This window comes from Panonychus citri, unplaced genomic scaffold, assembly GCF_014898815.1.
Source record: "Panonychus citri isolate SS breed McGregor unplaced genomic scaffold, ASM1489881v1 Contig00138, whole genome shotgun sequence".
In the NCBI taxonomy this organism is placed as follows: Eukaryota; Metazoa; Arthropoda; class Arachnida; order Trombidiformes; family Tetranychidae; genus Panonychus; species Panonychus citri.
Window position 1 is genome coordinate 3,286,470 of NW_026515543.1, and position 27,993 is coordinate 3,314,462.

The window sequence follows — 27,993 nt, forward strand, 5'->3', positions numbered from 1 at the left end:
AAAAATTAACGACAACAAATAATTTCTTACATTGTCAACAATATGTATAAATGATTAAATTAGACAATCAATCAACTAATTACAATTAAAATGTCATAAAGAGGCATTAAAGTAAAAATTAATCAATTATCATCAAGTTTTAAGTGTTAATTGTATCGTAATAATATTGATTGTGACTTTGATCAATAAGCTTCAATGGTTATAATCAATTTTAATTAAAATCAGTATAAACAGTGATTATAAACCAAATACAATTTAACTCTAATTTCACAATTAACAATAATGATCATAATTTAGTTATCTCAAGTTGTCATAACTTTTTGTTCATCAGCAACATTATTCTGACTCCAATTTGATTTTAGCATCAATTTGACTCATTAAAAGCACAATAAGTAAGAGAGAGAGAGATGATGATGATGATGATGATGAGGAAGATAGTTTTCTCTTTCATCATCTTTATCCTCATCTTCATGAGAAATTCAGTATTCCACTGAACTTTTTCCTCTTTCTTTCTCTCTCTATTTTCAATTGACGCAAACTCATTTCCTGTTCAACTCTCAACTTATCATTTATCTTCTCTTTCTTTTCTCTCTTTCTTCTATCATCCTAATCATCATCATGACTTTCTCTCTCGTCTCTTGTCATCATCATCTCACTCTTTTCTCTTGGTAACTTTGAAGCAAATCGCATGAGAGTTACTCTTATATTCAATATCATGATTCAATCTAATAGTTGCTCTCTTTTTTTCTATCATTATTATCAATGTTATTACCATGATAGTTATTATTAGTTAATTACAATTAGTTAATCAAGTCTCTCTCTCACCAAACCTTTTTGTATGTATATACACTCAAACACCAACAATTAATTGATTGTAACCACACACACACACACATACATAATAAGAGTGACAACAATAATCAACCCAATATGTTTAATCCTTACAATTAACTTTTAAAATTGATTGTGTCACATTTTACAATCTAATCAATCTGATTAAATCATGATCGTGAGAATTGGGATCCCAATTAACCAACGAGCTTCAATTTTAATCACCAACAATTAAAACCAATTAAATTTCACAATTGTAATCATTTCTTTTGGTTTTCTTCAATGGTTAATTCAATTTTTTCATCACATTTTCATCAGTTAATCAACAATTACAATTAATAAATCAACACAAATCTCTGATAGTGATAAATAAATTGTGACAGAAAAACTGGAATAACAATTTAGATGTTAATTGTAATAGTTTTAATCAACAGAAACAATTAATTTTAGTGATAAAATTGTTCAAAGTGTTTTTTTTATTACAATTACGGATTAGACACTGAACTTAAAGTTAATTAACTCGTATTAATTGTTAAATTGTTATCTCACAATTAGCAACTTGTATCATATATCTTGTAAATTATATAAGAAAAAAGTTGTTTCAATTGTAAATTGTTATTTATATAAAATCACAATTAGTTAATTACTAACAGTTATTACAAATATATTTCCATTGGTACTAATAATCAATCAATTTATCATTTTCAACTTTAAATTGTTTATATAATCAACATCATCATCAACATCAACCATAATTTAAACATCATCTTTTATCAACAATTAGCATCAATTCAACCAAATACACAATTAACAAGAAATAAATTGTCACACTAATCATAATCATGGTTAAACTAAGTGATATATTAATTGATTCTCAATGGATCATCTTAAGATTATGTTTCATTTTACCGTTAATTTCATTAGTAAGGTAAGTTAACAATTAACTAACAATGATATATTTTTAGACTATGTGATCAACAATCAACCAAAATTGTCACAATTAACAATTGTATCATTTTATTTCATTTTTTGCTTCTCCTTTTTTGATGAATGAGCAGAAAAAAGTTTCAAAAAATCGTAAATTGTATTAAATTGAATTGAGTATTTTGTGTTTGCAGAATGAAAAATGATGATAACATGATAATCATAATTGTTTGCATCATCTTTATCATGTAATTGAGTTGTCACACTGACGATAATGATGATAAGGTTGATGATAACTCTTAATCTTCATCTTAAGTGATGATGATAAAGACCCAAAGGAGCAATTCTAAGGTCATGTTGTTGATTATGAGAGTAACATTGAATTCAGTTAAGTCTGAGAATCTAAATGTACAAGTATATCCATGTCTCTTCATCTCATCATAAGAAGAAAGAGAGATTCATCTTCTCACCATCAAATGGAAGACAATGATGATAAAGATGAAGATGAGAATAGAAAGGATGAAAAGAATACTCTATACTCTTTGAGAACTTATTTTTCTCCAATTCCGAATAGAATATAACTTTTCAATGGAGAGAGTGGGTGAGTGAGTGAGAGAGAAGAAAAAAAGGTCACTGCCTTTTTCCTTTTCCTCTTGATCATTATAATCAGAACTTTCTTTCTTTCTGCATTTTCTGTCGCCTTGATGCACTATCACCTCCTACATCTTCCTCATCTTCCTCGTCATCATCATCATCATCATCATCATCATCTCTCTCTCTCTCTTTGTTTACTCGTTTTAGTTTTTGCATTTTCTCTCACAGACTCGATTGGGCAGCCAATCAATTGTGTAATAATCTAAAATTCTTGTTGACTTATCCGATTCTCTGAATTTTCAACTGAAAATCTATCGTCTTCCTTTATCTCTCTTTCTTTCCTTTAATATCTCTGCCAAGATTAGAAACACAAAAAAAAACAGAAAGAAGAGAAAAAATCAAGTCACTTTTTCGCTTTCTTTCAATTTTTCATGAGGATTCTTAGAAATGTAAACATGATGATGAAGAGAAAGGAATGATTGAGATTGAGAAAGTAAAACAAATTGGAGAAAAGGATATAAACAAAGTTTCATCTTCTCTCTATTTTTTTCCACAGCTCATTTGATTTAGATCATGTATTTAATTCTGTCACATTCAATACTGATAATAACACTTTCATGATGATATATGAACAAAAAGTTGGTTAAACTCAACCATTAGCAACAATCAACCTTTAAAAAAGGTAAAGGATCAACTGTAGCCAGTAATTGATTACATTGATTACAATCACATATCCGATAAACTCAAAGCTTTATCTGATAATCATAATGATTTCATGAGACATTGACCAATAATAATCAATCATAACTCAAGCTTGAACTTAATTATGATTAAAATTTATCTTCCCCTTCAAATTTTTACTCGATGATAACAGTTATCATAATGATTAGTTTATGTTTCTCATTAATTGTAACAGTGATTGATTTTTATCATTAGGGTTTATTTAAAGATCTTAACAATCAAAATTGATTCCAACACTGATTACTTAATCAATAAGATACAATAATTATTCCCCTGACGAGAATGATGTTGATTATTCTGGTAATCAGACTATTATTATTGGCCAATTGTTATTCAATTGGGACAATAATCAATTGACAATCAATATGGATGATAAATTAAACCAAATATTAAACTTTAAATTGTTACTCACATAACTGTTGTTCACTGTGATAATATGATGATCTGTTCATTGATCAATCAATTATTGTGTAAATTTAATTTTAACCATGATGAATGATGATCATGTTAACCATGATGATTCCAGGCTCAGTTCATGGAAAAGTTTGAGAAAAGTTCTGAGATGTTTTCATGATGATGGGAAGAAGGAGAAAAAATTTGAAATTTCTCTTGGACTCATTCCAATGACCATAATTAGCAGATTTTATCTTTGAAATGAATCTGAACCATTCCAATGAATTGGGATGAGCAGAGTTGATGAAAACTCCATGAAGATGAAACTGATTAGCTGAATGATGATAATCAACTATCATGATAAGTTGAAATATAAATAAACACTGAAATGTTATCCATTTGTCCTTTTCAATGAGATGATCAATCAATCGTATTTATAACAAGAAAAGGAGGGAAACCTTTCGGGATTTTTGTTCTGGGATGAAAATCTCTGAACTTTTTTGAGAGGAAAAAAATTCATCATTTCTCAGAAAATTGAATTCTTTTTATATATTCCTGAACATGGATCGAAAAAAAAGTTACATGTAAACCCAGAATTTTCCGAATTCACCTCAATAACAATACCATGAAAATTGATATTTCCTCATGGACGATGGATGAAATTATTGTCGATATTATTGATTACTATTAAATAAGAAGAACCAGAAAACTATGAGAGAAAAATTCCCATGAAATGAATACTCATGGAGAGAGAGAGAGAAAAGTTCTGAATACTTATCTGATTATCTCTCGATTAACAATGAGAAGACTGAAACATAATCAAATGAAGGAAAAAATATTGAATAACTTTTTTCAATCATTATTTCATTTGCTATTATATACTTGAGATTATCATCAGCATCCTCATCATCTCTTGAACATTATCATATGTTTCAGCATTTTGAATCATGAAGGATGATGAAAATGTCAGAATCAATCATTATCATCAGTTTGATTCATGAAATAAAAAACACAATCAACACACAAGGTTAATTGAATTGTGATGAAAGACACAGAGGGAAAAAAATATAATAACAAGAATCCAATTGAACTGTTTTCAAGTAAATCTAATAATAATTCATTGGGTGTGTTTCAATTGAATTGAATTGAATTTCATGATGATGATGATGATGATTATTATTATTTCATTTCAAGGTGAACCTTAATGTTAACTCAATGAATTGTATGTTGAAAAGTGTTTAATGATTTCTGAGTGTTAATGATTTAAAGTGTAACTGTAACACCAAACCAATTTGATAAAATATCTTTTTCGGTAGCAATCAATTTCCAAACCGATTTCAATTATCATCAACAATCATTTAATCACCATCATGACACAACTTAGATTTCATGTTAAATTAATATAATGATAATTATTTAATGCATTTCATGATAAATTATACAATCACTTGTGAGATGTGAACAATTTATTCATTATTTTTGTATATAAAATCCTATTGTTATCTGAATCCTATGATATATATATTGTGACTACTCTGTGGCTTCATGAAAAATTTCAATTTCTGAATCACCATCATGGTGAAATAATCATATTTGAATGTTAATGACATTTCCATTCATTCAAATATATATAATATTTTTCCCCTGGATAAGCTCAATGTCAATATGATACAACAATATAATAACAATACAGAATGATAATGATAATGTTACACAGGAAAAAAGGTTTCTTATTGTATAATATCAAAGGTGAATCTAATTGGATATTGAATTTCTCAAATAATATCATGTAGTTCACCCTGATTCTGTTTATTTTAAATGATAACATTATAAACTAACCTAATATATATATATAAATTGTCTAAGGAAAATGAATTTCAAATTACATTTCCGTATCCTCCTTTTTGAGATAATACAATTTCATCCCTCATGATAAAGGTTACAGGGTAAAAGTTCATAGGAATCAAATTTTACTCCTCGATTTTGTTGCTTTTTTCAAAGTAGATTCAATTTCAATTGAACTTTTCAGTAAATCTTATAATAATAAATGAGATGGTTAATTTGATTGTAGAATTTTTTTTCACATGAGAAAGTTTCAATTGCTAATGAATGAGTTTCACCATGATCATGATGATATTTTGTTTCATGTTTAGATTTTCATTATTTCAATTTGTTTTTCTATTTCTTTTTTTTTTACTCCAATGTCCAAACTTATTGATGGTCAATGAGGTTATTGTACTGATGCTGATTGTTTTTTTTTACCTCTTCACTATGTGTTACCTTTACTGACCAAGGTAAATGTTAAGGTCAAGGAATTGCATTTTAACATGAGTATGATGATGATGGTGATCATGATAAGATGAATGAGAATATATAAAAAAACGTATAATAGGAAATTCAGCATTTTCATGGTAGAATGAGGAAGATAAAGAATAAAGGAAGAGGATTTCCTGAGTAATCCCAGAAGATTTTGCAACTGACCAAAAGGATGGACAATATTATTATTATTATTATTATTATTTCTGTTATTTGTTACTGATTCTGATATTATCAGATACTCATCCTGACTGCAGGGAATGTGGAAACAAATGCTCATCATCAATATGAAGATATTAAATTAGATAAACATTTACCTACTAATCAGATAATTCTGGTAATATAACTCAGTCAGACATGATTCATTTCCCGCCCCCCATTTCCCTTTATCAGATAATCCAGTAAATTTTCATAATCTATGAGAATCAGATTCAACCGATTTCATCAATTCATTTTTAGGGTTAACCATGAATAACAATTATCATTATTATTATTTTAGTAAGTGAATAATCATCTTGATCATGATTCATTTAATTGTTTTTCCGCGTTTACCTTTAAGGTAAATGAATTATAATTCAATTCAGTTGTTGTAATCGTTTCAATCCTTATTTCATTTCCTGGTGATAATGTTCACAACAATAATACAATCATCATCATCATCATCATCACCATGATGACCTGAAAATAAATAAACTTTCAGCTTATATGCAATAAGATTGAAATTGAATCATCTTGAGCTTCATCATTTGAAATCAAACCTCAATAACTTCAGGTTACTTCATGATCACTTTCAGGGTGACATGGGGAGAAAACTCTGATTCAATCAGCCACATGATACCTGAAACCAGAATTGAATAACATGGTTGGTATTTTTTTACACCACCAAAGAGGTAAAATTGATACCTTTTTTTTCACACAATTTTTCATTCTCTTCACCCTGAAATCATGGTGATAGCTGATACACCACGAGAATATATATAAAAAAACCGATGACATTGTAACTCATTATAAGGAAAGGATATTCATCTTGAGTGGATGGGAGGAGATACTTTGTCACCAAGATTGACATGATGATGAATCTTTGAGTGTTCATTATATAATTTCATCATATCAACATTTTCCATCCCCAATTAATTTATATTCATTAAAAATATTGTCAATTTTTATTTCATTTTCAACGATAAACTTGATCACAACTAAGTTTCAACTTTCCTCTGATGGTTACTAGTTAATTGTTACAATAATTAACATAAATTGATGTTAATGATCATGATGAGGTTGAATAATAATATATCATGTCAAGATTCAGTTCTTTCATCATTCTTATCATATTTGCATGATAATGTTATCATGTATATACATGGAATCAGGGGAGAGGGAAACTGAAATTCTTGTGGTGATTCCTTCTGATTCCAAGTGATTCTTATTAACTTTTATCTCATTCTCATGATTGTTCAATGGTTTGATGGTAATGAGTTATTTTATCCTTACCACCCACACCCACACCCTTATCCATCCATCCAATGATACATTACAAACACCTAGTAACATGATATTATTCAGGTTGATTATATTGTTCAGTTAACTGTGTGATTATCATCACCATATAATACCAATGATATCATATGATAACTGGTTAAGTGTAAATATTTCAATCTAATCTTGAAGCCGGTTAATCAGATAAACAGGGGAAAAGGAAAAACAAAAAAAGATGAGGATAACAAGACGATAAAAAAAGCAAGAATTTACTGTAAATCATTTCCTAGTGTTTATCACCATTAAAACTTATGCACTCAAATGATGAAACGGAAATGAACAATAAAAAAATGTTCCTATTTCCGGATTCCAGTGGTGAGATATTTTCATGTAAAATAAAATCATCATTTCCGGGGATCTTTACTTGTTAGTCATGGTCATGGTCATTCATATATATGATGACCAAAGTATTTTTGTCAGTTGATGGAATCATGTTCACGATTGAACCTCAACTTTATCGTTTCCCATGGATTCATTTGGATATTTTTCACTCCCTGTCTGTGTTCTCTCTCTCTCTCTCTCTCTCATTTCCATCCTGTTATCATATTTTTATCTTCTTGAGGATTTTATACTTACGTTTAAAATTGTTTGTGTTTAAATTTACGAGTTGTAATTGAAATTGATGATATGGATAAAGGGTGAGAAATGTAAACCAAGATGGTTATTATTGGTGAAGAGGATGAGGAAAATGTTACAACGTAAGGTAGATAAGTTAACATTAAGATGTTGAAGAAAAATGAGAATCAAGTTAATGCATCACTTGTTATTATATCAAATGCATAAATACAGAAACGATGAGGATGAGGAGGTGGAGGAGTAAAGAGTGAAAATCATTTTGTCACAAATTTATCTTCTTTCTTATTTCTTCCTCACCAACATCACCGATGTGAAATGTCACTTCATGTCTTAATGGATACTTGGAAGACGAGCAAGAGAGAGAGAGAGAGAGAGGATGAAAAGTGGGTTCATCTTCTGGGAAGAAGAGAAATTCTGAAATTGTGATCACAAGTATTATTGTGGTTGAAATATTTTCCATACTTTAAACATGCCTTCAAGACAACCCAAGCTATTCCAGTTCCACCACACCCTCATCTGAATCTCTCTCCATCCTCATCTCAAATTTTACTTTTTTTTTGTTATACTTGAATTGAATATCATTGAAAGGGAGGGAAACTCATTGCTTATAAAAATCACATAATAATCATCATTTCTTGCAGATTTCAAATGTTTATTTCATTTTACATTGAAGGGAAACATTTTCATTCTCTTTCTTTCACTTGTCTGTCATTTTTCATCTTCCTCCTCATCTTTCAATGTTCCCCATCCCTTTCCATCACCATAATCATCATCATCATCATCATCATCCTCTTCCCACACCACTAACACCAATCATCCCATCAAAAAGGATAAAATGTTTACTCTAAAGCACAAAGAGGTAAAGATAACACATTCTCAGGTTATCCTTTGTAATATTACATTATAACCTTTACCATCTAAGAAGCGAAATCAATTTCCAACCATTTTATCAAATCCAAATCCCCCTGGTAATTCAGAGCACTTGAAACCCTTTACTTTTCTGCTCAGGCAAAAGTATTCAACACATCAAATGCTCCAGGCAATCAGAAACATTTTCCCAATGCATAATCATCACCATCATCCGCATCCGCATCTTCATAATGATCATCATAATAATAAATCTCTCTCTCAGTATATGTATATTGTTATCATCAGTTGAAAGATGAACAATTTCAAATTATCAGGGATAAAGATGATAAATATGATGAGACAAGATGATAACACTTACCTCTGTCTCTTTGCATATAATATATTCAATTGATTATTAAATCATTTTCATCATTTACTATTGTATTCAATTCACAACAACAACAAAAAAGCCTTAAACTATTTCAATCTCATTTCAACTGAATCATTTTCACCATTCAATATATAATATTAACATTCAATTTCAATCACTCATCTCATCATGTAATTCAGATTACTGATTAGTAAACCGATCATCAAAATCATAACGGTTAACAATTTAAAATTACCAATTGATGACAATATTCAATGAATAACCATAAATAATAAATCAATCAATAAATTCAATTCCATCGTCATCATTATTGAGTTTAATTGTCAACATTTTCCAATATCAATTGTAATGATTAATCAATGAAAAATATATAACATGAAAAAAGTTTGTCCTTCAAAATTAAATTCAATTAAAAATTGTTACAACAATTAAATGTTTCCATGAGGAAAAAAAAAGTTAATTGTATTAAGAATTAAAATTTGAGAGATAATTTCAGTTGATTAAATGATAATTTGATTATTATTAAGGTTACTATTGATGGATAGCAATCAATTAATTGTTGAACATTGTTGAGTCAATGTCATCACATAATTTTACAATTTACAGTTAAACCAGTTATAGTAAGTAAAATGTGTAACAATTAGTTGATTGTTGTTATGCTCCTTAAATACATTTTATACTTGATTACTTAAATTTTAACCAATCAATCAGTTAACTGTCAAACTACAATTACTTTGAGTGTAAACAATTTAAACAGTTTCCAAAAAATCATCTGAGAAAAGATCAGAGAAACGTCAATGTAAACAGATTTTTCAATCAATTGCAATGTAATCAAGATTGATAACAGGGTGGAGATGATGATAATCATCATCATCATCATCATGAGGATAAAGATGATCATCATCATGAAGATCAGGATAACATGAGGATAAGCAAAGAAAATGAAATAAAAAATACCCCAGAGAGAATTAAGTAAATCAGTGACATGTAATTGACGATGAAAAACATTAATGGTCAAGATGAAATGGTCAAGGTTTGTTATTAAATAATCGATGCAACAATTTATAAAATAGTCAACGTAATCATCGTCTAATTGTGTTAATCAAAATCACGAAAATCGAGAAAAAATTCAATTTTAACCAACAAAATCGCAACATTTTCCTTGGTTAACTTCAAAATGTTAGAAACAAATTTGTTAATTGCCAATTACAATTGTTGATTGTTAATCGTAATCAATGAGATGATTATCTTATCATATTTAGTAAATAGTTTGTTATATAAGTTTTTTTTTCTTCTTTTATTTTAATGACTTTTCCAATTCTTTGGATTTAATATTGTTTTTTTTTTGCTTCGTCTTCCTTAAGCATAACCAAATTATTAGTATTTGTTATTATTACTATTAGTAGATTCCTATTCCTGTTCTGAAAATTCTGGATCGATACATGGGAATGGGAATTATATTATTTTGTATGTTATGTATATATATTAATACTAACTAACAAGGGACTATATCATTTGTCCTATTTGCTTCTATCAATATAAATACCCTTGAGAGTCAGCACTTATTTTAACCATGTTATATACAGATATTTTCATCATCCTTTTCTTTATCATCATCTTCATCTTTTCAGTTTCATCTTATGTACCAGAGTCTTAATTGATTTGCTTTACCAATGATATTTTCTGATGACTGAGACTTTGATAATCTAACAAGACACATGGAATGAATGAGAGAGAGAGAGAGAGATGCGGAAGAGATGATGATGAGAGAAATTGATGATAAGGTCGAGAGGTTATAAGAAAAATATCAAGATGAGGATGCAAGGAAATGAGATAATAGGAATGTTTAAAGATAAGTAAAAATAAAAAGTATTGGGAAGTTACTAGTTAATATGAATCATTATCATGATTGAGTTTCTATCACAGGAACTATTTCTCCCTCACTTCCACTCACTCTCTCTCTCTCTCTCTCTCTCTCTCTCTCTCTCTCTCTCTCTCTCTCCGTTTATCGATAATCATTAGTTGAATACAGTTTATTAGTTCTGCATATGATTGCATGATAATGAGGAAGAGGAGAGAGAGAGAGAGAGAGAGAGAGAGAGAGAGAGAGAGAGAGAGAGTTGATACAAGGGAGACGATGGAGTTTGGGTAAGGTAAAGAATCGTGACAAAAAAATACTAAACAGTTTCAGTTATTAGAATGAAGTTAATTTAGAGAAAGATAAATTTTCTTATTTATATAGCATTCTACTTGGATCTTATTATTATCATTATTACGAATAAAGTTCTTAAAATAAAAGTTCTATTCAATAATATAACTTGTAGAGAGAAAATTTTTTTGTCTGATTCCAACTCTTTTCTTTCTCTCCATGATTATCATTATTATTAACGAAAGAATATCTTTTCTAATATATAAGTTGATGATAAAATGTTTCGGAAAACATTAATGAGTGAGAAAGAAAAGGGAGAAAAAAGTTGGAATCAATTAATTCAATTTGATTGAATAAGATTGATCTTCATGGTGATGATGAAGATGAATATAAGGGTTACCCGTTAAGAACGTGGATAAAGAGGCTTGAAACTGTTACCTTCTAAATAGATGGAGGGAGAGAGATGAAGAAGAGAAAATGATGATAAAAGGTTAAGATGAGGATAAGAATGATGAAGGAGAAGAGGATGGAAAACAAAGACAAAAACTAGATGAAGAAAGAGCAGAGAAATGATGGAAAAAGAAAGAAGGGAAAAAGGACTCAACTTATCGATCTTATCTTATATATCGATCAGTGCTAAGATTTTTCGAAGATCACGAAGCAAGAGAGAGAGAGGGAGAGAGAGAGATGAAAAGCAGAAGGAGAAGATGAGGAAAAAAGAGAAAGAAATAAACAAAAAGTTGTGACGATCGGTGAGATTTGGAAGGAAGAGAAAAGATGAACAAGAGAAAATTATTGATTGAGCATTTCCTTTTTTTCTCGGCTCAAAGTTGAAAGCGAATAGAAAATGAAATAGAGAATCGAGAATGCTGAAGATGAAGAAGATGAGGAAGAAGATGATGATGATGAAGCACAGAATCACATATACAAAAAAGGGATAACCAGCTTTAATAATAATAAGAAAATCCGTTGACCAGTTCTTTCTGTATTCAAGTGCATTGGAGAGCAATAGTAATAATAAAGAGAAAGAAAATGAAAATGATGATGATGATGAAGGAAGATGAGGTAGAAAGTGAAAAGGAATAATAATAAAGAAAGAAAACTTTGTCTCTGTCTTTATCTTCTTTTCTCTTTCTGTATCATCCCTTCATCTTCTTAGTCTTCATCATCTTCTTGCTTCTTGTTGTTTGTTGAAAAGGCAATTGATATAAAGGCCTTCAAACAATTCCACTTGAATGGATTTCATCATTATTTTATTTCATTTTATATTTTGCTTCCTCATCCTGCTCTTCATCATCATCATCATCATCATGAGCAACTCTTTCATCTTTCTCCTCCTTCTTTCTGGTCTCCATTTTTACCCTCTTCTCCTCTCTTCTTGGTCATTGAATGATGGCGATTTTCAGGTTTATCATCATCTTCTTTGTGTCCCAAAATATTAACTCCAAAAGAGTGTGAACAGAAAAAAACTGTAATAACAATAAGAGAACATTGAAAAAGATGAAAAATCAACTTGGAATCATGATAATTCTGATTGAATTTCCAGAGTTTATCAGGGGTAAAAAAAATAGTATATATGTTATATGTATATCAAAATTATAATGTTAACATTTGATACTGATCAAGATTATTATGTAATAATGATCGGGAATCGGATTGATAAATTGTGTGTTGTCAAGTGTTGTTGTTGTTGTGTGTTGATATCAATGAATAGGAATGATATTGAACCATGTAAAATGACCCGGAAATTGTCATAAAATATAATCAAGAATCATTCCCGAGTTTAACTGTCAACCCTACGATTCAAGCTCACCCTTAACTCTCTCACTTTGGCATTAATAATGAGAGAATCGTAATAATAATAATAATAATCATGATAATAGTTCAATTGAATAGGATAATGTTGACTTCCGATGGAAACTATTTGCTTCGATAGATTTTTTATCTCCATCCTCATCTTTTTTCTTAAGAAAATCTTAAGATGATGATATTACAGACAGAGAGAGAAAGAGGGTTAAAAAGAGTGATAGAGAGAGAAATCAGGAAGGAAAAGGATGATAAATAAGAGGAGAAAGAGATGAGGAAGAAGAAAACAGGAAAATGATAGGAGAGAAACAACATTTTCCCTGAGTTCTCATTGGAATCAGAATTTATCAGGGAGAGAAAATAAAATCTCTCCCATGTTTAAATCAAATAATTCATTTACGTGACTAACAATTCTCATCTCTCTTTCGTCATCTGATTCTGGATAAAGTTCATTAATAAAGTTCAACCATCAGGCTAATGTTTATTAGTATCATCATCATCTTCTTCATCATTATTATTATCAACATCATGCAAGGAAAATCATTGATTCGTATTACATTTTCCAAGTATCATATACACAATTAATTGCTAATCAAACTTAACAGTATAAAAATTAATCGTATTAACTAATTGATGATAACAATTAATTCAACGCAATGAAAATTACTTAAAGATTATTAAGATAAACGATATAATCTTAAAAACCGATCGCAATTAATTAACATTGTAAAACAATTAACAAGTAACACTACTGATAATTATCAAGTTTAAATGTTAATTGTTGATACAAATTAAAACAAAAGGTTAAGATGATTATAATAATCATTAAAAGCTCAATGGTTAACTGATTAACTATTAATAATATCTGATAAATATTCAAACGAAAATTATGAAAAAAAAATCAGTTAATTGTTAAGATTAAATTGCTGAAAATCAACGTTCATTAATTGCAAATTTCAGTCATTTAAGTTCAAGATAATTAATGATTAATAACAATTAACCAATATACTAATTCTGTAATCATTTTCATTGAGTTTCCGATTAGAAAACAATTTCACTTCAACTTTTCACCAACAATTTGATATCACAATTAAGATAATCGTAACTATTAATTTACAATAGTTGCGGTTAATTGTTACTAATTAAGGAAAGAAAAAGTTTTAATTATTTTACCTTGATGACAATTGTGCTTATCAATGCGTATAAATCATATTCATAATTAAGAGGATACACACAAAGATTAATATTGATTAGATTTAACTGTCAAGATAATTGTTGATATGATAATTTAATTTTTACATAAACAAAAATCAAGAAAAATCATTTGTCACAATTTAAACATTTCAACAATCAGATTAACCTTTAAATTTCAATATTAAACCAAACAGAAAATGAAGCAAAATTTGATTATCATTAATCATACCAGTAGAATTATTAACATTGCTTTTAATCAAATTAACTGGAATCAAATTAATTGTTACCCTAATTGTATTATTACATAGAGAGAAATAGTTTCAATACCTTTTCATATTTCTCATCCATCTTCATCTTTCAAAAATCATCATCATCATCATCAACCTAATCATTAATCTGTTCAATTTTTTCATCATCATCTTGTTACTAAATCTAATCAGATAAGGATTATATTATTAGGATATTATATATTTTTAAGCTCATATTGTTACAATATCTTTGCCTGATCATAATTTGGTTATACATTAATTTATAATTGTTATTAATATTGGATAATATAATTAAATTGTTAATAGTAGAGGAGGAGATGAAATTAATAAAGTAGCTTACCTAATATAATGATAGTACAAAAATTACCTTTAAAACGATTAATAATATTGAGTCTTTGTAAATGTAATATGTATACATTAATAGATACATGAGAAACCAGGATAAGTGATAACAATTAAATCCAATTGAATTTTTGGCTTTCCCTCCGTTGGAATCAACTTGTTAATCAATTGATTAATAATCAATATGAAGAGAGAGAGAGAGGGGAATCAAGAATCATCATCAGCATTGAATCAATGTGATGTATTGTTATCATGTTGAGATTGAAGATATTAAATCATAATCTTGGTGTGATGAATATTTTCCTGATTAGATTTGATTATTTCTCGTTGCATTTGATTTCCTCGTTTTTTTGGCAAGTTGATTCAGTTGATGAGGTGAATGTGAACTATTCCATGTTCACATTTACTCAACCATTTAATTTATTCAAAGCTAATTATTTACTATTCCATTATAACGAAGGAGAAAAACAGAAAAGAATAGAAAATGAACCAATTGATATCCATGATATTTTGTGTATTTTACTCTCTCTCTCACTCTCTCTCTCTCTATCTCGCTGTATATGTTATGTGTGTTTGTGCTCTGGTCAGTTGAATCACCAGACCTTAGCCAAAGACCTGGAAGAAGAGAAGAAAAAAAAAATGAACAAGGTAACCAATAGTAACTTCAATCTTCTCACCGTACATGAGTTATATGTGTACAAGTTAATCATTAAAGTTTAAGTCAATTGATTGATTTGAGGCAATGTTCATGGTCTGGTTACCATGCTGTTACCATGATTTCAACAGTTTCTTTCTCCTATTTCATCAAACTTATATTCCAGTGTGTAGTCCAATTGTTACTCTGTTTTCAGAAGAGCAAGAGAAATTTATACGCAGTGAAAATGGGGAATTGGTCATTCAGAACAATTAAATCAAGTTTACTTTTCTTTCCTGTTCTCAATTGATCTGATCATCACAGATTTTTAATGTAGGCACTGGAAGAAATAAAAAATAAAGAGATCTTAATTCATGGGTGTGTTTTTGGAATACAGGGGAAGAAGAGAATCATGTAACATGGGAGAAAATGATTGATTAAGGTTAAACATAGAGATGGAAAAACAAGTAGAAAAAATAAACTTACAGTTCAGGTTAATGGTAGAAAAAAGAAGATGGTTAAAGGTGAAAATGATAATGAAGATGAGGTTTGACAGGAGGAAGAAAAAGGTGACAGAGGTCACAGAATGAAGATGAATGTATTTATGTACATATTCCAACGGAGGATGTGAAATTGTTCATTAAATTGGTCCAATTAAACCTAAGAGATAAATAGAAAATATAAGTCAACGTGTTAGATTATCGATATACATAAGTGAAAGGTTAAAGAAGAAATTTCTAGAAAAAGAATGAGCGAAACAAAGGAAATTGAGCAAATCAATGCGTAGATATAAAGGTAACGAAGTCGCAGAAATGATGGAAATTAAATCATCTCCTAAATGGTTGATGATTAATTTTGTTCACATTTAGTTAAACGGTTGTTAAATTAACCTTGATGATGATGATATTAAATAAAACAGAGAAAATGGTTAACCTTATGCTGAGAAAATGTTTCCATGTTTACTTATAATATTACAAATCCAATCAAGTGTTTACATCATGTTACCTATAGAGAGATTGAGGTAAGAGAAAAAAATAATTTGTAAAATTGTTTCATTTTCATGTAAAGTCATTAATCAAATCATTTACTTACCCAACAATTGTAATCATCTTTTACCAATCGAGGGAAGGTTAAATTGTCACCATTGATTAATCAAAAAGAAATGATTATGTAGCTGAAGAAGAAGAAGAAGAAAAAACAATAGAAAACATGATTAACTTGGTCTACTTTTGATTCTCAAGATAATTTCAATTGATTGATTGTTTCGCTTTTCTTTTACCATCAACCATGTACAATCAGATTGAATCTTGATCAGTAATTAATAAATTTGTCTTCTATTCGAACGAATATAAAAAATATAAAGGAAAAGGAAATAAACTGATCCAAGTCAATGTCCACTTGAGAAATTAATCAACGAGAATGTAAACAAAAGTGAAAGAGAAAAGAAAAAAAAAATTAACCCGATTAGCAGATTTCAATTAGAATGCAACCCCTTCAGTTAACCAGAAAGAAAAAAAAATTCGTTTTTCTTTTCAAATTGTTAATTGTGATTCTTTTTGTTCCTCTAATTGAATTTTAATTTTCTCTTCAATTAATTAATGGATTTTCTTTTTGTTTTTACTTCAGGTCTACGGCAAATTTTCGTGCTCAGGAGAAAGTGATATTAGATACAATTATTGGCGATGGGAGATATGATAGACGTATAAGACCTTCAGGAGTAAATTCAACAGATGGAAAGGGTAAGTGATTTGTTTTCTTTTTTTGTTCTTTTCTGTATTTTGATTGTTTTTTTTTGTTTTGTTGTTCTATTCTAATTAATTACTGTTAATAATACTTATCCTGATGGTGTGTCTATGTTACTATTATGTAAATTATTCTTGATTGAAAGTGTCGCGTATGTTGTGTGAAGAGGAAAAAGGTGAAAAGTATATTATGAAAGAGAAATGATCAGGATAGAAAAGAACATGGTTTTTGATTAGTTTGAATGATGTGCTTAAAATTGAATATAATGATAAATATTCTGTGTAAAGAGAGAGAGAGAGAAAAATATTGGTATGATGGAAAGAGAAAAAAAGTTATCTTCTCTTTCATTTTTATCCCTTTCAATTTATTATCAATTTATTATTATCACTCTAGAATAAGGGAGTTGTTGAAGGAGAAAACGGAGTTGAAGGAAAATGAATAGAGGAAGGATGAGGATGAAGATGATAAGAAGATGAAGAGAAGGAGAAAGAGACAGAGAATATAACAAAAAGAAAGTATAAAAAGAGGAAGAGTGGGTAAAGTCTCTCTCTCTCTTTTTAAGCTTCAACTGTCAGCATTTCAGCAATGATGTTGTTCATGTTGATCCTCATTCTCAATCCTGACAATGAATCTCAAGAGTCGTCAGCAACGTCAGCATTTACCAGAAAATCAGTTGATAAGAAGATGATTATAACCAGAGAATGAGAGGAAAACTGAGAGATGAAGATGAAGATGAAGATGATCAGGGTTGATGATCAAACAAATGAAGATTAGGGTGAGAAGAGGGAAGAGCCAAAGTTGAATATCGTTCTACTTATTTGACAATGATAATAGTAGAAAATGAAACAGATTCTGCAAATTGACTGAACAAATATTACAAATTGTTAATCATTGAGCTGTAAAAAATAAAAGAGACTACAATTTACTGATTGTTTCAACAAAATTAGCCTAACAACAAACATTAGTTTCTTGACTTCTTTTTTTTTCTTCATTCTTGTCTCTCTCCCTGTTCTTGATCGTTGTCATCACCATCACACTACCACCACCCATCATTTGTAGTATTAGGAACAGCAATTACAATAACATCATCAGCATCCTTATCCTTATCCTCATCCTTCCTCCTTCTCAATCTCCATCTTCATCTTATCTTCGTTTACTTTGGGTACGATTCTTAATTCTTCCAACACTATTCTCCAACATTAATCAATCTTTTTCTCTTCTTTCCATCTTCTCTATCTCTTCTAGATGGACCAGCAATAGTTCGAGTTAATATATTTGTTCGAAGTATATCACGAATAGATGATGTCGCCATGGTAAGTTCATCTTCTCCATCTTCATCCTTTTTTCCCTTTATTTTGATTCCTTTCGTTGTTGACATAACTAGTTTTTTTCATACTTTTCTCTCTCTCTCAGTCACTCACTCTCTTCACTCTTAACATTTATTTATTTATTTACAATCAATCATCACCCATTTATTAGTTTATCCTCATCCTCATCACCACCGTCATCAGTTATTTGTTAATCATTAATAGTGTAGCGTCATCAACGTCTTTAGGGGAAGGAGAAGCGTATATCAGAACTTACATCAGCAGAATTATTATATCAATATATTTAATTGAACTCTGGAAATAAGAAAGAAAAAGAATCTAATCAACTCTTAATCTTTAATCAAGTCAAATCAAATCTTTTAATGGGTGTAAGAAAAAAAGATAAATCATTTTATTGAAGGATTATCAATAAACAGTTAATCCAACATTGGAAAACTAAACCTTTTTTATCCCTTTTTCTCCTTAGAAAGTTAATTACCAACATAGGTAGTAAATTCAATTGATCTTTATAAGGTAACCCCAATCATTGAGTTGATCAATTAGGAGTAATTAATATCTATTTAAATTACTGAGAAAAAAGGTTTAATTTTACATCAATTTCATCTCATTGTTTAATAATTACAAGTAAATAATAAAAGCATCTTATAATTATGAGATTATTATTATTGCTCTGAATTATATGATCATTATCAAGAAGAGAGAGAGAGAGAGAGAGAGAGAGATCCTCTTAATGAGTTAACTATGTTATGAATATCATTGAAAAATTAAGGGAAATTATTATTATCTTGAGAAGCCTCCTACTCTTAATTACTCAACATTTAACTAACTGTTAAATTGTGAAAAGCTGATGAGTATATAATGATAATATTCACTCCCAGTTATATAACTGTAGTTGAATATCATTCCCTGAATGAACACTTTATGTCTTTATTATTATTATTATTTTTGTTATAAGTATTTATCATGTAACCTTCATTGTCTTGATTATCAATACACTTTTCTTACATGAACATTATACTGGTGTTTTTGATTGTTATTGTTATCATCTCGTCATCAGTATATAATTATTATTATTATTATTAATAAGGATGAGAGGGTGATGACGATAACAATACTATTATCATCAATCAAAAACTATTATCATCTTGAAAATGTTAATGTTGCAAAAATAATAACAATCAGGTTGATTATTTAACCAAAATAATTGATAAAAATTATTAATCAAGGTTATATACTTTTCTGATTAATTGTGAATATTTAAAAAAAATTCATTAAATTACATGAAATTTATACAAATACCTTCATCATCATCATGTAATGCTAACCATAAAAGTGATGATGATTATGTTACCGTAATGATTATGACGATATTGTTATTACTGTGATGACAATGATGATGATGATGATAAATCATTGAATCACATTTTTACTTTGTTTTTTTCATCCTCATCTTTTTACACGCTTGTCAACCGATTCCGTTTCCAGCAAATTAGGAAAAGTATTATTATTATTATCATTTAATACTCATATCAAATTACTGGAAATTATCATCAGAAATCATTAGCAGGAAATTGATCAATTATCAGAATCATCTTAAAGGAATGAATTTATTTCTCTCTATCGTTTTTTTTGACTCTCATTCATGTTAATCATTCACTTTTCTGATTCAGTTGTTGTCATCATCCCAATAATCAAATTGTTAGTGTATTGTTTAACCAATCAGGCAAAAAGAGATAGAAAAAAAAATCAACAACATTAAATCATAATGAAATTGGTCTGATCAAATGATACCAATCAATGTCAGTCAATGTTATTCACGCTACATTCAATTCAATCAGCCTTAATTGTTGAAACAATCAAGGCCTTTCATGATTATAATCATAGTCTTCATAACTTAATTAGTCATAATAATAACATAATTATCCAATAAAACCTTGAATAACTTGTAATTATTAGTTAATTGTTTCCATGTTTAGATTTTCAAATTGCCAACAATTACTTCACTTATACTAATTATTTCATCGAGATTTTTATTCCTTATTATTTTCCTTTCACAATATATTATCATTCATTGATTATCAACCTAATAATTATTATTCTCTCCAGAAATTACTCTTTAATTAAATACAATATCGAATTTGTATCAATGTCATCATTAATTGTATTCTATTTTTATATATTCTTAATCTCTTTCCCATTAGGAATACGCTCTCCAAATAACTTTTCGTGAACAATGGAAAGATGATCGCCTTCAATACGATGATTTGGACGGTAAAATCCGATTCTTAACATTAACTGATCCTGACAGGATTTGGAAGCCTGATTTGTTTTTCTCCAATGAAAAATCAGGCCATTTTCATAATATAATTATGCCCAATGTTTTATTACGAATTCATCCAAATGGTGAAATCCTCTATTCCATACGAATCTCCCTTGTACTCTTCTGCCCAATGGACTTGAGGTTCTTTCCACTCGATAAACAAGACTGTGAAATCAAAATGGCCAGTTGTAAGTAGCCATTGAAATATATTATCATTTTCACCATCTAATTAGATGAAACGATAATTAACTTTGTACTAAAACTAATTGTACGAGGTTAATGAATGTTCATCACCAAAGTATTAATATCAAAATGTTCAGTCAACTGCTTCAATCCTGAAGATTAATTTATTATCATTTTGATTTATTTCTCTTCATATTCTTGGATATAATTATTATTCATAAATCAGAAGCCTTAGGTGATCGTAATAAGTCAATTTAATGAACTTTTAATTTCACTGGAAATCAATTAATTGTGATAAACTTTTCCGAGAATAACAAAACTAATCAATGATTATTTAATCATTTGACTCAATGAATTACTGATTATCGGTTCACAAGTAACTTTCATTTATAATGTTTAATTGACAGTAATGATTGTTAAGACTTAATAATGACCATCATGTTGGTAATGATGATGATAGTAATTGATGTTATTTCTTAGTCTAATTAAAGTTACAATTGTTAACATGATAAGTAAGCATTTAATTGAGATGATTGCCTATTAATTGTAACAATTAAATTTACTAGAATACTCTTAACATTTGATTTGAATCAAGTTAACAGAGGGAAAATGTTTAATTGATAATTATTATTCATTATTACAACAACAATGATTGATCATTTCTACTACGAAATCAATCAACTGAATAAACTCATTAATGAGTTACAATTGGTTAAAATCATTAATTAATAACACAATTAATCATGAAGCTTGATAATTATTATATGAAAGTTATTTTTGGCAACAAAAATACATGATTATTTATCAATGATAATATATAATTTGATATATTATGGTAATAAGTAGCTGGGAGGTTGGAGGTGGAAGGGATTTGTCACTTGACAAATTCAAGTAACATTTTCATCCCTGTCCAAGGGATGAGAGAGACAGTGAGAGAGTTATGAAGATAAAAAATGATACTAATGAGAGAGTAAAATGATTATGAAGGTGGAGGTATTCGAGGACGACAGGATGAAAGAAAGTATGAAAAGGATCTAAAGATTAAGAGGAAATCTCAAAAGGATTTATCAAACTCTCTCTCCCTCTCCTTCTCCTCTCCTCTCCTCTCCTTTATCAAACTCTCTCCTCTCCTTCTCCTTCTCCTCTCCTCTCCTCTCCTCTCCTCTCCTCTCCTCTCCTTCTCCTTCTCCTCTCCTCTCCTCTCTCTCTCTCTCTTTCTTATTTTTTATGATCTTTATCATCATTCCAGTCCTTGTCTTCCTTTTCCTCCTCATCTTTATCCCCGCATCACTTTAATCTCACTCCTTTTCTTCAATGATATTGTTATCTTCCAACTTATCCTTAAAATAATCAATTGCAAACAATATATTTATTTTTTCATCTGTATTAATATTCAAATCACGATGACAAAATCATGTCATCATTTTTAATCATCATCTCTATCATCAGGATCTCATCACAAGTAGCTTTAGACATGTCAACATAAAAAATGATACTAATTCCTGGTGAGAAAGAAAATATCTTCAGTTAATCAGTTTGTTTTGTTTTTACAGCAATTATTATGATTATTATATTGAGTTAGAAGCAAATTAATCAATAGTTAATGAAATTCAAATGAATCAATCTAAACAATCAACTGAACAGTAATCAAATTAATTGTTCATGATTCTAGTTATTCCCATTTGTTTGTTACTCTTTCAAAAGTCTTAACCTCTTCATTTGTTTAGGTTAATGTTATTAATTGCTGAATGTGATTAAATTGTTGACAATTAACCGTTCAAATGAATTTGTAAAACTCAGCAATTGTTGTTCAATCCTTTAAATAATTGAATATTTCAACAAACAATTGAAATTAAACAAAAAAAAAGACTAATTTAAATTGTGAATTTAACTTGATTGCTTAATTGTAAATGATTTTAAATTTTGTTTTTCGCCTCACAAAATGTCAACTCTTGCTAATTAAGTTGCTTGGGCCAGCAATTTGTCTTAATTGTCAGCATTATTATATGCATACGCTACGTTTTAATTAGCAGATCAATTTGCAATTTCTTGTGTTTAACTTAATCACAATTCTCACAAGTAAAATGTGATCAGATAGAGAAACAAAAATGAAAATTAATCATCAAAACAATCAGATTTAATCCTAATGATTTTCCTCCATTAATCTAAATTGTTTAATCACCAGATGAATACTACATATTCTCATATTACAATAATTACAATCAGTCAATCAATTAATCATCTCATGCTAATAATAAATACTAATCATGGGATAATCAACTATCTCTATTCCAATGATCTTTTCATACACAAATAATAAACCTTTCTGATTGTATAACATTGTAACAATTTACAAATTGTGTTGTAATACAAAGAAACCATATTCACAATATATCACAATTTATATATTTTACCTTCAATTGAACTGAATTATCCAGAGTCTTGTATTGAATTGATAAATTTATCATGAAAACAATGATTTTCATGGTTAAATTATTGAAATGATGATCAACAGTTATTATTGTTGATAAATTATTAACCAGCCAGAGAAAAACAAAATTAATGTCAATCAACAGAGTGTTGTTTACGTGTGGTTAACATTTTATCAACATCTTCATGATGATCCGAATAATTCATGATACTATTTATCTGGTTTATCACTCATGTTTATTATGATGATGACGATGATGATTCTTACAACCTCACAAAGTACATACATATACATCTTATAGATATTAAATATATATCCATGGACAGAAGTTCAATTTATCAAATCAAAATTGATTGAGTTTATCATGCAATTGGGTGATTTCTTATTAGATTTAATAGATGTGATAGATATAATATTTTATTTACTCAACTAACAACATTCTGATCAACTGAACAACAACTAAATCTTTTGTTTTGATTCATTCTCATCCTTTCATGATCATTATCTTCATCATCATGATTATCATCCTTATATCTTTACGATTGAAGAGAAAAAAAATTTTTCATCTCACGTAAACTTCATTGAAGTGGTTCGATGAGCATATCTTTGATATTATTATACTTTACGAATACTTTTATCTCTCTCTCTCTCTCTCTCTCACCTACTCACCCATGATAAATCTTATATACGATCACATGTTACCTGTGAAATTAATCTAAATGTTGCTGATCCTTTTTTACTTATCATCTTTTACTAATCATTTTCAATCTCGATCGTTGCTTTTTTTACCTTTATCCTTTTCTTTTCATATATTTAGATGGTTACACAACAGAAGATCTTGTTTTTCAATGGAAACGTGATGATCCTGTTCAGGTTGTTAAAAACCTTCATCTTCCTCGATTTGGTCTTAGCAATTATGTAACAGAATACTGTACAAGTCGTACGAATACAGGTAATTACAATTAATCATTTGCAGTAGAATATATGATTTATATATTTTCCATCGTTAATTAGTAAGATATTGATTACATTTCCTTAGTTTCTTACTGTTAGCTAAATGTAATAACAAAAAAGGTAAAAAAGTTATGTGACTTTTTTTTCACATTAATCAATGGTAAATGATTCTATCAACTATTTAAGATTAATTATATTCTATTCACGATGTTTTTACAACTTACTGAGTATAATTATAATTAAGATATGATAGTTTATTTATAGTTAATCCATTCCTGTAAAAGTGATTAGGGTCATTTCGTCATTTAAGACACAATTTGGACTAAATTTACAGTTATATTAACTAATAAGGTAGAATTTATTGATTGTGAAATGATTAATTGATTCAATTATAAGAATTATGAGAAGCTAATGATCAATAGACTTCTGGAAATTATTATCCTGATAATTGATTGATTTTCGTGTTTTGTTATCATCGCATTTAAGATTATATTGATTGTGTATTTGCCTTTTCATTGAAAGAGAATCGGTAAATATTAATAACATCAAAGTTTGTTGATACTTTTTTTTACAGGTAATCAATTTTAATTGAACATCGGATTAAGTATTTGAAAATGATGATGAGAAAGAGGAAGATTTCTTAATTAGTTGGCCTCGAGAGAGAGGATTCATTGAGAGTGATACTAGTAAATGAATCTACGTTGTCAAATGATTGATCTGATAGTTAATCAGTTGTCAGGTAAACTCTTGATTATCTTTTCTCCTTCTTTCCCTACCATTATCTCACTATTTCTAGGATTTATCTTCTTTAATCCCTTTTTTATTCTTATAATTTTCTCTATATCTTCATTATCAGCTTCACTTTAATCTAAATTTCTCTCTCTCTCTCTCTCTCTCTCTCACTCACTCACTCACTCACTCACTTGCTCTCTCGTTTTGTCTCATTACAAGTGAAATCTTTTAAATCTTTTCCTGGGTAAATGTTTTTGATTAAGTGAATTCACCAACTGATTGTATTGATAATGATTTGTCGATCATTAATTGTCAAGGTTAATCATTCACTTTGTAAACAATTTACTAAACCAATTCAGTTGTATTAGTTAACATATATTGGTAGCTAAATAAAATGCTACCAGATTATAATCAATTTTGATCAATAACTTTCATTTTCTGGTAACATTCAACGTTAATTGTAATCTACTTTTTTCCCTTTGATTATAATGATTATCATTGATAGAAGTCTTAATTTATTTGATTTATAGTCATTTTGTTTGGATTAACAAGTTGATCATTAACAATTAACTAATGATGAGACAATATTTACTCTAGGGTTAACATTAATACCTTTTATGATATAAGTATAATAATCACCATCAAATTAATTGAATTTACTTAAGTATTTTACTAATTGTTTGAAGCTTCATCATTTTATTATCAAGATTTACTGTTAATTTTGATTACTTTAAATTAGCAATGAATTGAATTCTCATTGATTAACCTTGTTATATAGGTTTGATTTTTAATTTTCTGTTTCTTGATTGTTATTAGTTAACTTTGATCTTATCATAACTGTTTACCCTTTCATAATAATTATGATAATCAACAATTAATAAGTGAATATATTTGACATTTATCCTAATAATTTCATTCATTTCCTTTTCCATTTCAAATATTACATTTGATGATTTTATTTTTCTCTATTGTGATTTACTTGATAATAATATTATCGGTAAACTTGTCAATCAAATTTAATTGATTAACTAAACATGAGTATAAACAATCACAATTAATTATCTTAATAAACGGAAAGAGTAAGAGAGAGATCAACAAATCAATTGTTATAATTGAGAAAAACAAAAACTTGGATCAATTGTAATCGTGAATTGTTAATCCAATATTTGTTAGAGTCATTAATTAATAAAACAATCAATAAATCAAACCTAAATCACGTTAAAATATTAAAAGAAAATGTTATCATCAATTTGATAGTTACGAAATGATGAAAGGTAATATTGTTGTCATTTACCTTTCAACAATATTTCAATGTAAGAAAATGAATCAACAACAATATGATAATCAACTAACAAGTAACATTGATTACAAAGGGTATTCAGAATAATATTCATTCCCAGTTGCCTCAATATACACTCAGATTCATGATTATATTTGTATATATAAATAAGATGATGATGATAACTAATAATTCCTGAAGAAACTCAGAAAAGTTTTGCTTTTTTTTCATATATACACTAAAAGCACAATAATTGTCATGGACAACACTTAAATGTTTATATTATTAGTGATGATGATTTACATCAATAATAATGGTAACACAATCATAACGATGATAAAAGTAGTTATATAATTATTATTATATCTAAAGGAATTTGCATAAATGAATAAATAAAATGAATCCATGATATTTTTCAACATAAACTCATGGATATGCAAATGAAAATATATATTACGACACAAATATATGATTCTAATACTTATTACATAATAATTACTATTGTTGTCAACACATTATAATAATAATAATCACAATACTTAATCAATGGTTATCATCATATAATCATGATTATATTTGTTATTACGAAAATTGATCATGTTAACCCTTTTCTTTTTTTTAAATCATTCGTCTAGTAAATTAATTAGCAAACGTTTAATTGTTGCTGTTTCTAATTATATGACTAATAATGTTTTCAATTTTTCTTGCTTCTCATTTCTCCCATAGGTGAATACAGTTGCATCAAAGTTAGACTTACATTTAAACGTGAATTTAGTTACTATCTGATTCAAATATATTTTCCCTGTGTGATGCTTGTGATCGTCTCATGGGTCTCATTCTGGTTGGATCCAAACGCGATACCTGCTCGGGTTTCATTGGGTGTGACAACCCTACTGACCATGGCTACCCAAATATCGGGTATAAATGCCTCTCTTCCGCCGGTCAGTTATATTAAAGCCATTGATGTGTGGACAGAGTCTTGTTTAACCTTTGTCTTTGGGGCTTTACTTGAATTTGCCCTGGTTAATTATGCTTCCCGAAGTGATGCTCATAGAGCTGCTCAAAGGCGAGCAGCACCCGCTCCACCGCCTCCACCCTCCAGTCAACCTCCAATTCGTCGTAAATCTCTTGATATTGAACAATTACCTTTCGATCCAGAATCATTTGAAAATGAACCATTGGCCTTTCCAAAGGTGGGTTAATATACTTACATCCCAACCAATTAATCCTTAGCCATAATTAACTACCTTGATTACTTTAACCATCATTAGAAGAGAAACTGTTCCTTTTTTCTTGTTCAATTAACTTTTGATTTGAACTAAATTACAGTTTGTTAATTGTTAGTAAATCAAATGAAAACAACTTAACTTTTCTGATTTATATAAATACACGTTGTTTGTTTATCATTTTCAACTAAAATCTAGATGGTTAATCTTGTTTATATTGAATCAGTCCAATCACTGATCTAAATTAGTTAA

The 27,993-nt window shown here is 28.6% G+C and overlaps 1 protein-coding gene and 1 long non-coding RNA gene across 7 annotated transcripts in view; one reads left to right on the top strand and one right to left on the bottom strand.

The window, feature by feature from the left end:
* The first annotated feature begins 677 nt into the window (after window positions 1–677).
* Window positions 678–27,993, top strand: part of LOC128393731 (glutamate-gated chloride channel-like) — a 30,463-nt gene continuing 3,147 nt past the window's right edge. Inside the window, exons 1-6 of one of the 2 annotated variants that reach the window (XM_053353944.1) lie at window positions 678–1,759; window positions 17,172–17,284; window positions 18,534–18,601; window positions 20,818–21,124; window positions 24,368–24,502; window positions 27,242–27,708. In XM_053353944.1, the coding sequence (XP_053209919.1) occupies window positions 1,674–1,759; window positions 17,172–17,284; window positions 18,534–18,601; window positions 20,818–21,124; window positions 24,368–24,502; window positions 27,242–27,708 (1,176 nt within the window). In that variant the 5' untranslated portion in view covers window positions 678–1,673. Of the gene's footprint in view, window positions 1,760–16,339; window positions 16,567–17,171; window positions 17,285–18,533; window positions 18,602–20,817; window positions 21,125–24,367; window positions 24,503–27,241; window positions 27,709–27,993 lie in introns of those variants that run through there. The other variant, XM_053353945.1, reaches the window with a different exon arrangement.
* Window positions 9,633–17,111, bottom strand: LOC128393733 (uncharacterized). 5 transcript variants are annotated; one of them, XR_008326245.1, is made up of 7 exons: window positions 16,638–17,105; window positions 16,479–16,550; window positions 16,032–16,205; window positions 15,833–15,885; window positions 15,594–15,752; window positions 14,910–15,526; window positions 9,633–9,923 (listed from the first exon to the last, which is right to left on the bottom strand). It is a non-coding gene; the product is annotated as an uncharacterized LOC128393733 (long non-coding RNA). The 5 variants fall into 5 exon arrangements; XR_008326244.1 differs by lacking the exon at window positions 9,633–9,923 and adding an exon at window positions 12,226–12,769; XR_008326247.1 differs by lacking the exon at window positions 9,633–9,923 and having other exon boundaries at window positions 14,393–15,526; window positions 16,638–16,719; window positions 16,825–17,104.